This window comes from Phocoena sinus, chromosome 1, assembly GCF_008692025.1.
Source record: "Phocoena sinus isolate mPhoSin1 chromosome 1, mPhoSin1.pri, whole genome shotgun sequence".
NCBI lineage: Eukaryota > Metazoa > Chordata > Mammalia > Artiodactyla > Phocoenidae > Phocoena > Phocoena sinus.
The window spans coordinates 142,007,383-142,020,888 of record NC_045763.1 but is presented as its reverse complement, the minus strand read 5'-3'; the positions used below and the strand labels follow the sequence as shown (position 1 = coordinate 142,020,888).

The 13,506-nt window shown below is 42.6% G+C and overlaps 1 protein-coding gene across 1 annotated transcript in view; it reads left to right on the top strand.

Annotated features, from left to right (window-relative positions):
* LOC116739470 (elongation factor 1-alpha 1-like) overlaps positions 1-11,501 on the top strand; it is a 32,233-nt gene extending 20,732 nt beyond the window's left edge. Inside the window, 3 exon segments of the mRNA XM_032603799.1 lie at positions 10,106-10,778; positions 10,781-10,803; positions 10,806-11,501. Coding sequence (XP_032459690.1) covers positions 10,106-10,778; positions 10,781-10,803; positions 10,806-11,501 — 1,392 coding nt within the window.
* Positions 11,502-13,506: the final 2,005 nt, after the last annotated feature.

The window sequence follows — 13,506 nt, the reverse complement described above, 5'->3', positions numbered from 1 at the left end:
GCCTAACCCAGGGCAATGGTCGTGGGGATGGAATGGAAGGTATGTATTTGAGAAATATTAAGAATATAGTGTTACAAAATGTGCTGGTGAGATAGTAAGACAGGTAAGGCTCCAGAATAACTTGGGTACATTGGTGGATGGTGATGCCATTCCCTCAAAATAGGGAAAAAAGGAGGTAGATCTGGGAGAGGTGGGAAGCAGAGACTATGAGCTTAATTGTGGACTTGTTTGAGGTGTCTATGAGACATCTAAGGAGAGACATCACATGTACTAAAAACATAAGAGAGTGCATTATTCTTGTCTGTCATGAAACCACAGTTCACACTTAGCATATTTCAATCCTAGTTACCCTCTTTCATAGGCACCTCACACAAATAAAACAATGTGTGTTTCTCATGAGGTCTAGATTCCAGGTGTTAGGCACCAAGAATTTTCCATGTGAATATAATTGGAATTTCTTTATAAAAATATGGAAAAAACATATAGCCCTAACCTGTAATATTTTAATGAAACTAGATGAGGTAAATTTTAACTTAATCAAATCTAGGTGAACTGAGACCTCAAAACATGGAAGTAGGCTAAGATGAAAACAGTAAAGTATTCTTACCCTAGAGGATAGTTAACTTATAGACCTAGGGTTACAAAGGTAAAATACAGGATGCTCAACTAAACAAATTTTAGATAAAAAAAAAGAATGTTTGTAGTATGTCCCAAATATTGAATGGGACATATTTATACTAAAGTATTACATGTTGTTTATCTGAAATTTAAATTTTACAGTGTAGGGGCTTCCCCAGTGGCACAGTGGTTAAGAATCTGCCTGCCAATGCAGGGGACACGGGTTCAAGCCCTGGTCTGGGAAGATCCCACATGCCATGGAGCAACTAAGCCTGTGTGCCACAACTACTGAGCCTGCGCTCTAGAGCCTGTGAGCCCCACCTACTGAAGCTCACGCACCTAGAGCCCACGATCTGCAACAAGAGAAGCCACCGCAATGAGAGGCCTGTGCACTGCAACAAAGAGTAGCCCCCCTCACTGCAACTAAAAAGAAAGCCCACGCGCAGCAATGAAGACCCAACACAGCCATAAATAAATAAATACATTAATTAATTAAAAAAAAATTTAACGGTGTACTCTGTATTTTTATGTGGTAAATTTGACACCCCTAATAGGAGGCATTCATTTTATGCTGAAAATATGAAATCTAGTAGCTGTATTAGTTTCCTATTGGTTCTATAACAAATTACTGTAAATTGAGTGGCTTAAAATAACACAAATTTATTACCTGACAGTTTTGGAGGTCAGAAATCTGAAATGGGTTTCACTGGGCTAAAATTCAGGCATTTTCAGGCCTGCATTCATTCTGGAGGCTCTAGGGGAAAAATCGTTCCCTTGCCATTTCCAGCTTCTAGAAGCTTCCTACTTTCCTTGGCTCTTGGCCTCTTCTTCCATCTTCAAAGTCATCAGCATTGTATGTTTCAATCTCCAACTGTTTCTGCCTCCCTTTTTTAAAGATTTTGTGTTTACAGTGAGCCGACCTGGATAATCCAGGATAATCTCCCTATCTCATGATTCTTAATCACATCTGTAAAGTTTCTTACATAAGGTATATTCACAGGTAAGGTTAAATATTCACAAATTCCAGGGGATTAGGACATGGGCATTTTAGGGGTCATCTTTCTACCTCCCACAGCAGCTTTTCAAAAACATTAGACTCATGGATGTCAAGTCTATAATGGACTAACTTTTTTATCCTGTATGATATGTCACCTCCAGTTTTCTGCGATTTTTCATCAGTTTTGTCTGCCAGTCTTAGGACAGAATCCTGTAAAGTTGCTGGTTTACTAGCATGGCAGTAACATCTTTCAAATCCTCCTGAGCTGAGTATGAGGAAATCCAACTATACTAGGGTACAAGACTATCTTGAGTTATAACAGGGCAATGGAGGTGATGGGCTGGGGGATGAGGCTGAGGGAGAGTACATTATTTTAAAGATGCCCTGAAGCTCCTCCTGGATGCTGCCAAAGCTATGGATATTAGAAGGCAGAGGGATGTGACTGGAAGGAATTCTAAAGCGTATTTCTCTTATTTTTACCTAAACTTTTTTTAAATTAAGAAAGAAAAAAGCATCAAGGAAGATGCAGACAAAGTAACTAACAGGCCGGTGTCTTATTCTATTTGGGCTGCTATAACAAAATGCCACAGACTAGATAGTTGATAGACAACAGAAATTGATTTCTCACAGTTCTGGAGTCTGGAAGTCTGAGATCAGGGTGCCAGCAAGATTGGATATGGATCGTCTGTCCAGTCTCAGACTTCTCGTTGTATCCTCACATTTTTAATTGTTCTTTGTTCCTCCCGAGGAGAAAGCCCTGTTGGTCACGTATAAATATCCTTCAGCTGCATGAGAACAGCCATGTAGCATTTACTTTACAAGGATAACCATGTCCCTTTATAGAAGAGAACAGAACTTTGCTTTCCATTCTCTTTGTAGCCCATCCCTTCCTTCCCCCACGTAGCTCAATATTTGCTTCATGAGGTGATTAGACTGAGGTAATACATTCTGAATGTTGAGGCATATTTTGGTCTGCTCTGGACGAGACATGGATTTCTGGCTCTCCTTCATGTTCCTGTTTTGTTCTTTGTACAGTGAAGCTCCAGGGAGCTTTCTCTTTTTTTCCACCAGGATTTCACTGTCCTGAGACATTCAGGGATTGAAAACCCAACACACTAGTGAGCCAGCGAAAGGCGTTGGCCCATAGTCAGACCCAACCCAATGACATAAACTGAGACAATCTCAGTCTGCTGCAAATGTGTTTTTCTGAACACACCCAAATCCCAAAGATTTTCATCTTCTCTTGGCTCTCCAACATCTGCTTTGTCAAATCACAGGCTATTAGAGAGAAGCAAAACCAGTCTAGATTCCCAGAGTCAATGGGTTTCAGAATCGTCTTTGAACATTTTATTGGTCGAAGATTTTCAAAATCATTTGTTTTGATTGAAGAATCCAGAGAAAGGGAAGCAGGTACAACGCTGTCTGAGTTTGGCAAATGCAAGGATCCTTTAGCAGCAAATGACTTAACAGAAATACATGGAATGTTTTGAAATGAACTTGGTGATTTCTTTTTCATTCTTGGCTTTCAGTTTTTTTTTATAAGTAGCTGCATAATTAGCTGGCAGGGAGGAGCAAGTTGGTACTTAAGCATCTATCAACATGGAAAGCAGCACAGCATGGGCAAGTGAGGCAAACCTGGGCTTCAGTCCCAGCTCTGTCACGTACTGACAGTATCACCCTAGATAAATGTTTGAACTTTTCACATCTTTAGCTTTCTCAGTTGTGACTTAATAATGCTCTTCTTGGGATGCTAACATGAAGATCTATGTAAGTTGCTTGGTATACAAGATGTAACTCAATATGCAGTAGCTAATATTCTTCCTTTTTGAAAAATATATTTATTTTTGGCTGAGTTGGGTCTTCATTGCTGCACATGGGCTTTATCTAGTTGCAGCAAGTGGGGCTACTCTTCGCTGCGGTGTGTGGGCTTCTCATTGCGGTGGCTTCTCTTGTTGCGGGGTACGGGCTCTAGGTGCACGGGCTTCAGTAGTTGTGGCACATGGGCTCAGTAGTTGTGGCACATAGGCTCAGTAGTTGTGGCTCACGGACTTAGTTGCTCTGCGGCATGTGGGATCTTCCCGGACCAGGGCTCGAACCCATGTCCCCTGCATTGGCAGGCAAATTCTTAACCATTGAGCCACCAGGGAAGCCCTATTCTTCTTCCTTTTTTTGTCCTCAGCACCTGGAACATAGTTGGACTTTAATCAGTTTTGGAGGAAAGGAAGGAAAGAGGATGATGCCTAATGTCACAAAAGCTTCCCTTCTTCCAAATGCCATTTCCCTTTCCCAAGCAATCATTGAGCTTCTCCCTTGTTCCTCCTTGCTTTGCTCATGCTGATCCTGTTTGCTATTGCCCTCCATCAACACTTCTTTACCTCTTGATTATGATGAATCAACATTCCTTGAACTTCTATGAAATAATTACTCCGGCATCGCTGAGAAAATAAAATAAGACAAAAATCCTTCCTTCAAAGCACTTACCGGTTACTGTTCAACAAAACGTATAAGACATAAAACTGTAATATGAAGGAGGGGAAAAGCATGTAATATAAGTCTACTAACATGCTTTGGAATAAAGACGGGGAAGGGCTTCCTATAGGCAGCAGCATTTGTGCTGGACTTAAGCAGGATTTGGACTTGCAGAAAAGGAGCCAAATGACATCCCAGAAAGGAACCATCAAAAGCCAATGGATGCTGCATAAAAAGGGTAACACAACTCATCATAATAACTACAAGGAACCAAGTACCTACTATGCATCAGGTGCTATTCTAAATGCTTTACATGTATGATTTCGTTTAATTATGAAAACAGACTATGAAGATAAATTATGATAGGCCCAAGATAGCTGTTTCTGTCTTGGTTAAAATTAATATGTACCCAGAGGGCACAGGCTCCAACAGAAGGAACTTAAAGGGAGTTAGAACAGTTGAGCTATTAACACAGTGCTTTCAGAATATAGACCACTAAGTAACCTTAACTTCCTTTTTATACTAAATATAAGAAAGAAGATGAGACTATTCACCATTCTGGTAGTTTGAATATATAAACACAGGGCCTGAAGGGGTGAAGAAACTTTCTTATCATATCTATACTTATCCCGTACCTTGACATTATAAAATTGTGTGGTTTGTTTATAAGAAGATCCCTGTGGGAATCATCTCCTCTAACTACAATAATCCTTAACTTCGAGTCTATGATACAGTTTTAAATTAAGAAATTATATTCATTGTTTGAGAAGATTGCATTTACTTATGAATCCTATCATAATAATTGATTTTCTTATACTTAACCTTATAAAAGGCCATCATATTCTCTTGGAGTTAGAAAAAGTTTGTTTCTTTCCTTGCAAAATTATGTAAGGAAAAATTAAATAGTGATGTTAAAAATTAAATTAAAAATTAAATAGTAGCGTTATCTTTAACAGACAATGCAGATACCTTGGCATTTCACTGACATGTGATTTTGGTACTACCCCATTCGAAAGACAAGGAAGCTGATTCAGAGAAGTTCAGTGTGGAAGCCATAAGAATGCACCTTGTAGAACTCCAACTAACTCCAGCTTTGTTGTAAAAAAACTGCTTTTGCATTTGCTTCCACCAGAGCCCTGCTTCTCAGTGGCCAGTGGCCAGTTCATCAGGGATACTGGCAGATCCATTCCTGAGAGACACAGGACTCCTCTGACAGCTGACTTTGACTTGAGGTTGTCTGATGGCCTTGCTGAGCTCTCCTTAGACTGCCAGTCATTTCCTTCCCTCCTTCTATCTGTTACTAAGGGTCAGGTTTGCACCATGGTCTGACAGCTCTTCCAGCCTTCCCCATTCCCCCTGTTTTCTCTCACAGATGTTTCCCTGACACAATCCTTGCTCATTTAATCCTGTGTGGACATCTGTTTCTGGGGGTCCTGGACTAACATAACCAGTGACTGACCCAAGGTCACATGGTGATAAAGTGTCAAAGCTAGGTCTTATGCCCAGCTTTTGCACCAGAACAGGGGGGTGAGTGGTAGGAAATATGGCTGGAAGAGTGGTTGCTAAAAATAATAATAATAATAAAATTCTGTCTAAATCTCCTTGGTGAAGAGGTTGGTCAAATTACAGTCAATAATTCCCCAAGACCTTATTTTAGAGATAAGGTAGTCAAACACAATTTGGGTTTCTGTCTCAGTGAGTTCCCTTTTAGAAGGTAAATGCCTGCTAGGTTGGTATTTCTTAAATCTTATACAATTTAGCTAACACTTTAGTTGACACATAGGTGTGGGTAAGCCTCTACTATAATTGACAAGAGGACTGACATGCTGGGTTTGGAAGTTGAGTACCCAGAGGGAAAGGATGAGGCTTGCTAGAGGTGGGAAGAACTTCCCAACAAAAGGGGAGATATTCTTTATTTTACAACTGTGCCTCAAGCCAACCTGAGGAGCCTTTGTAATAGCCAAAGCGAATCTTGCAGAAGCCCTAAAGGATTATGAGTGAGAAGTTCTACTATAAACTATTAAGCCCTACTCCTGAAAATTGGCCTAGAGTCTAAAAAATGAGTTCAAGAGCCCAAGTTATGGTTAAATCACAATGCATGTTGATGACCCTGAGACTGACAGGACAGGGACCTTTAGGCAAGCTGTAGGCAGGAATGTGAAGTTTGCCAAGTGGACTCTACTTGCCTTTTCGTGTTCCTTCTAATTGGCAATGATAGACTGACCAATCAGATTGCAGTTCTGCCCTTATTTGCTGTATGACCCTAGGAAATACACTAAACCTTTCAGAATCTCAGATTTTTCCACTACCTGTAGAGTGAGTAATTGTGAGGATTAGAAGAAAAAAAGAAAGAAAGGCTCTTGATCTACTTCTACCTACCACTCTTTCCCCATTTCCCTATCTTGCTCTGCTCCCCACACTTGTGTTCCTGCTGTTCATCAAATTGCTCAGCCCCTTGGTGTCTCGAGGCCCTTACACATGTCTATGACTTTTAATAGGGAAGACTCTTTGTACTCTATTACAAGTTAATCACTAAGGGGATGTTGCCTATGAGCTTAAATTATACATAATGGCCCATCTCTGGGAACCCTGCCTCCCAGGTAATGAGCATTAAGCGAAAATGCCTTTGTTTAGCTCACAGGGAACATCCTGACTAGATCCACCTGTGCATGACTGCAGGATGGCTGAAATTAACACATTCCCTCCCGGAGGCTGACGGGAACCAGGAAATGTTTGGCTTTACTCCCTCCCCTTTTAGTATAAAAGAAGCCTGAACTCTGACTCAGGCAAGATGGTTCTTTCGGACGCTGGTCTACCGTCTTCTTGGTCTGCTGGCTTTCTGAAAAAGCCAATATTCTTTGCCCCAGTAACTCTTCTCTTGATTTACTGGCCTGTATTGCAGCGAGCAGTACAAGCTTGGACTTGGTAACAAATATTTTTGTTTGTTTGTTTGCGGTACGCGGGCCTCTCACTCTTGGGGCCCCTCCCGTTGCGGCGCACAGGCTCCAGACGCGCAGGCTCAGCGGCCATGGCTCACGGGCCCAGCCGCTCCGCGGCATGTTGGATCTTACCGGACCGGGGCACGAGCCCGTGTTCCCTAAGTCGGCAGGCTACTCTCAACCACTGCGCCACCAGGGAAGCCCTGGTAACAAATTTTGAGGAGCCATCCAGGAGTCTTACTGCTCATGGCCAGCCAGCTCCACTTGGGAAGTTTTGGGCTAGGCCCTAGCAGCTGCTGGGACCACTTATTCTGAGGACCTGCCCTTCAAAATACCCTGAAGCAACACCTGCTGCTCCGGTGCTTGGCAGTTGGATCAAGGACTCGACATTTGGGAGACAATGGGCTCCATATAGTAGGGTAAGTCACTCTGGTGTGTACAGCCAGAACTTTATTTCCTCTCCATTTGGGGCTTTTTCTCTGGAATAAGTCAGTTTGTTTTGTATTTGGGTGGGTTACCCTGTTGGAGAGAGGAAAGAGTTGTTAGACTTTAGCCGATTTGTGAACTGGTTAGTTTGTTTCTTTGGATGCTAGCATTTGTGTGTTCCATTTGTGTTTTGTCTTGAATTTGTCTTTAAAAATGGGGAATATTTCAACTATCCCTAAAGAAAGTCCTCTGAGTTGCATTTTGGGTAAGTGATCTGATTAAAGCCGTGAACGCATGAGTGAGAAGATGCTATTTTATTGTAAAAATGTGTGGTCCAGTACCTATCAGGATCTCCACAAGGGGTTTATGCAGGGTTATTTTGGGACCCTGTGCACCATGTACTGCTACCCTTGCTGTGTCAATTACGTTGTTTGCGGTCTCCTGTGTTGTTGGCATATGTAAAACCCTGAGACCAAACTTGGGGGTTTATTTAGGATTTTGGTTGTTCCTTGGGTGTTTTGTTTCATTTTGTTGGATACTGTTTCTCCATTTACAGCCAAATAAATTTTGTGATATTTGAAACTTTTACTGATGTCAAATGAAGAAAAGGAATAGAGAAAAAAAAAAAAGACCTGTCTGTGGGATATTTACAGGGAGAAGAGAAAGGTTCCACTCGATTCCTAAAATCACCAAAAACCTCAGCCCATAATTCAGCCCAGCTGGTAGATGTTAAGGCAAAAAGGCATCCTTTTAGTGGTTGGACGTGATGAATTGCTATCTATAGTTTTATGGTGGCTAGTCTGTGAAGAAGAGGGGAAGAATGATGGAATTCTTTATGTATAAGCATTTGTGCTATTACATCAGGGAAAATAAGAAAAGGGGACGAGAGTGAGGATATGTTGCTTCAAACTTTAACTCCTCCACCTGAACTAGCTGTTCCAGTCACTCCGATATATCCACCCCTTCCTCCACCTTTCATTCTTACCCATCCCCAGTCCCGACACTGAGGCTCAGGACTGCCCTTCCTTATAGGGACCACTTAGAAAACCTGTGTTAGTTCCTTGGGCACAGGGTCTTGGTCTGATGTCACCACCTAGGACCTGACAGGCACTCAATTTGGGCCAGGGGTCGCTCCCAGGGCAGGGAACTTTCCCTTATGCCCTTATCTCATAGGGGGCTTAAATGCAAATGACCAGCCAGCTGGGTTTCTCAGACTTGTTTAATTGGAAAGATTGCAGCCCTCCTTTACAGGGAGGATCTTCTACACTTGAAGCCTACTTAGCAGAACCCACAGCTGAACCAAATTGGGACCCCAATGAGGGAGGAACACACTTATTAGGGCACTGGTTTTTGGTGCATCTTGGCAGGGCTTTGAAAGGAGAACCAAAGCAATAGAGTTTGAACAAAATTCAAGAAGTTCAGCAAAAACAAATGAAGACACCTCCAAATTTTTGGAAGAGATTTATCAGGCCTACAGATGTTATACTAATGCAGATTCCAGGGCCCCTGGAAACATTAGAATGGTAAATTTGATCTTTTTTGAGCAAAGTGCCTCAGGTATCAGGAGAAAGTTGCAAAGATTAGATGATGCATTTGGAATGAACCCTCTCAATGGGCAGATTTGCTTTTAAAGTGTTGAGCAGGGAGGAACAACAGAAGGAAGATGCAAAATGAAATGAAATGCCACTTTTTTGGCAGTGACATTGGATTCCCAGTGACCTGAAGAGAGGGGAGCCACCATTGAAGAGGAACAATGCACTTACTGTAAGGAAGAACATTGGAAAACAGATGGCCCTAGTCTAAAACATAAAAAGAAAAACAGTAAAAGATGAGAGCCTCCCATATGGTAGACAGATAGAAACACTCTGAATGAAGAGGCCCAAGGGCTCCCTTGGACTTGAGGTGCCTGTTCCCTACAGGAGCCCTTGGTGAAATTGAGTGAGGAATGAGCTGATGAACAATCTGATAGACCTCACCCTGAAGTTTTTCACCAAAAAAGCTTGACATCAGAGTCTCACCAGAACACACTTTAAGCCTACAACAGGTGATGCTCATGAAAACCCCAGGAAAAGAGACAGAGCTCTTTCCCCCAGAGGCCTAGGAAAAGGCAAGGCCAGAGTATGTGCTCACTGCACCCCAGGGAAGGCCAGAAACACATGGCCAATAGGAATCCCATTAAAAAGGGATGCTGGGACACCTAATCTAAAACCATATGCTCTGAGGCAAGAGGATCACTTCTCCCACAGATTGATTTGTCTGAATACCAGCCAGTGTATTCAGAAAGGACAAAGAAGGCCCAGAGCTGATTTCCCTTAGATCTCACCTTGCCAGGCTGGGAATGTAGTGCACAGTTGGTTTGATCCCTGAGGTGATCTGGGCCACTATGCTGCAGCATATTCGTAATAGTACCCACTATGGGAGAGATGCCACCTTACAGTGGACTCAAACGTATCATGGGGCCTAACCTACAAAAGACTATCCAGCGAGTCACTCAGAATTGCATGATTTGTGCTAAAAATAATGCAAAGGCTGCTGTTGAGCCTCCCCAGATGGGGATCCAATACAGAGAAACTTGCACCACTGAGGACTGGATGCAAATGTCTTGAGCTGTAGGAAATTGCAGATACCTGTTAATGATAGTGGACACTTTTTTCAGGATGTGTGGAAGCATATCCCACTTGGGCAGAAAGTCTCTGAAGAGTATGCCTGGGTCTTGGACAAACTGAAAGCTGAACAGGAGTATGGTTTCACCATTGACATCTCCCTGTGGAAATTGGAGACCAGCAAGTACTATGTGACCATCATTGATAACCCAGGACGCAGAGACTTGATCAAAAACATGATTATAGGCACATCTCAGGCTGACTGTGCTGTCCTGATTGTTGCCACTGGTGTTGATGAATTTGAAGTAGGTATCTCCAAGAATGAACAAATCCGTGAGCGTGCCCTTCTGGCTAACACTCTGGGTGTGAAACAACTAATTGATGGGGTTAACAACAAAGTGGGTTCCACTGAGCCACTCTGCAGCCGGAAGAGATATCAGGGAATTGTTAAGGAAGTCAGCACCTACCTTAAGAAAATTGGTTACAACCCTGGCACAGCATTTGTGCCAGTTTCTGGCTGGAGTGGTGACGACATGCTGGAGCCAAGTGCTAACATGCCATGGTTCAAGGGATGGGAAGCCACCCATAAAGATGACAATGCCCGTGGAATTATGCTGCTTGAAGTTCTGGATTGCATCTTGCCACCAACTCATCCAACTGACCAACCCTTGCGTCTGCCTCTCCAGGGTGTCTACATAATTGGTGGTATTGGTACTATCCCTGTGGGTCTAGTGGAGTCTGGTGTTCTCAAAACCTGGCATGGTGGTAACCTTTGTACCGGTCAACTTTACAACTGAAGTAAAGTCTGTTGAAATGCACCATGAAGCTTTGAGTAAAGCCCTTCCTGGGGACAATGTGGGCTTCAGTGTCAAGAAGGTTCCTGTCAAAGATGTTCATCACGGCAACATGGCTGGTGACAGCAAAAATGACCCACCGTTGGAAGCAGCTGGCTTCACAGCTCAGGTGACTATCTTGAACCATCCAGGTCAAATCGGTGCTGGATATGTCCCCGTGCTGGATTGTCACACAGCTCACATTGCTTGCAAGTTTGCTGAGCTGAAGGAGAAGATTGATCGTCATCCTGGGATAAAGCTGAAAGATGACCCCAAATTCTTGAAATCTGGTGATGCTGCCATCGTTGATATGGTTCCTGGCAAACCCATGTGTGTTGAGAGCTTCTCAGACTATCCTCCTCTGGGCCGCTTTGCTGTTCGTGACATGAGACAGACGGTTGCTGTGGGTGTCTTCAAAGCAGTGGACAAGAAGGCAGCTGGAGCTGGTAAGGTCACCAAGTCTGCCCAGAAAGCTCAGAAAGCTAAATGCATATTATCCCCAATACCTGCCACTCCAGTCTTAATCAGTTGTGGAGTAACAGTCTCAGAACTGTTTGTCTCAATTGATCATTTAAGTTTAATAGTAAGACTGGTTAATGATAACAATGCATCGTAAAGCCTTCAGAAGGAAAGGAGAATGTTTTGTGGACCCTTTGTTTTGTGTGTGCCAGTTTTAAGTTTTTAACACCAGTACCTTTTAATTGGTTAAAGCCCGTCTTAAGGAAATTATCCCCTGATTTGGATTAAGGCATTGGAATTACATTCATCCTGGAGACCACAATCAACAGAAAAACTAAAAAAATGAATACTAATTTAACTTGGGATAAGGCCTTGTCAGTTGTCCTGTTACAGATCCATGGCTCCCCAGAGCAGGCTTAAATTAAGCCTAAGCCCCTTTGAAATATTGTATGATAGGCCACTCCAGGTGTCTGCCCAGGCAAGAGAATCTATAAATTCTCTAAAAGACCTAGCAGTTGACAATTATGTTAAAACTTTGGGCACTATACTAACATATATACATACATATATATTATAACATATATAACATATATATATACATGAGTTTGCCTCCAACAGGTCTGCCTATCCAACTGAAGTAAATGGTGATTTCATTATAGCTGGAGAAGGGTCAGATCAACCTGTTTGCTTAATTTTGTCCAAATACTAAATTCCTGTGCCACTTATATGTATTGGGAACTGGAACTAAAACCCCAAGTTCAGTTACGAATTAGACAACAAAGTGCTAAGGGTTTTTATCAGGTTCAAATAGCTGTAGATAGAAAAGGAAAGCAGATTTTACTACTGACTAAAGTCTCTAAGGCAGCGGTCCCCAACCTTTTCGGCACCAGGGACCGGTTTCGTGGAAGACACTTTTTCCACGGACTGGGGAGGAGGATGGCTTCAGAACGATTCTAACGCATTACACTTCTTGTGCACTTTATTTCTATTATGATTACATTGTAATATATAATGAAGTAATTGTACAACTCACCATAATGCAGAATCAGTGGGAGCCCCGAGCTTGTTTTCCTGCAACTAGATGTTCCCATCTGGGAGTGATGGGAGACTGACACCCGAAGTGTGTTGTTTGTCTAGTCTACTCCATAATCTCCTTTCGGTTGCTGTCACTGCAGAAAACGCTGCTTCACAAAGATAGGATGTTGGAAATGGAAGCAGGCTTTTCAGGGCTTTTGCGGCAATCTCAGGATATCCTGCCTTGACGTTAATCCAGAATGTATGGAGATTTGAAGTTATCTCAAATATACTTTTAAGGCCACCGTCGTTTGCGATCTCAAGCAGTTGATCCTTTTCTGGCACGGACAAAGTCGATTCACCTGGCTTATTCACAAATGGGTCGTGGATCCATTCCTGCCCAGTTTGGGGGTCTTACTTCTTGGGAAGTAACGCTCAAACTCTTTTGAAAGCTGAAATAGGTGATCATGCATCAGCTGGGAGAAAGAAGGCCCTGGCTCAGTCTCTTTCAAAATCTCTGCTAATGTTTGAAACATGTCAAAAATCCCAATGTGCACTCATCGCCCCCAGAATTCCAGTTTGGCTTTGAATGAAGCCACTTGATCTGCCGACTTGAACACAGTTGTCGCTCTCCTCTGAAGTGACAGATTGAGTTCACTGAGCAGGTTGAATATGGCACACAAGTAAGCAAGTTTTGCGACCCATTCTGTGTCACTGAAATGTGCTGCCAGATTTCTAAAAGAAATCTCTAGAGCAGCTCTCATAACTCAGAAACTCTGGCCAGTGATCTACCTTTAGAAAGCCATCTCACTTATGTGTATAAGAGAAGACGTGTGTGCTCTGCGTCCATCTCCTCACAGAGCTGTGCAAACAGACGTGAGCTAAGGGCATGTATTTTAATACATGATAATATTAATTGATAATAATATTGATAATTGTTCATTATCAACTTAATCACATCCTGCAAAATGCTGTTAAGTTCAGTTGACATCTTTCGGCTAGCCAGCATTTCTCTGTGGAATGACTCAGTCTGTAGACTCACATTCAGAAGCGACCTCTTTGACCCGAGTAGTGAAACCAGAAAGCCGTCCAGTCATGGCAGCTGCTCCGTCCATGCATATAGTGACACAAAATGATCAATTCAGTTT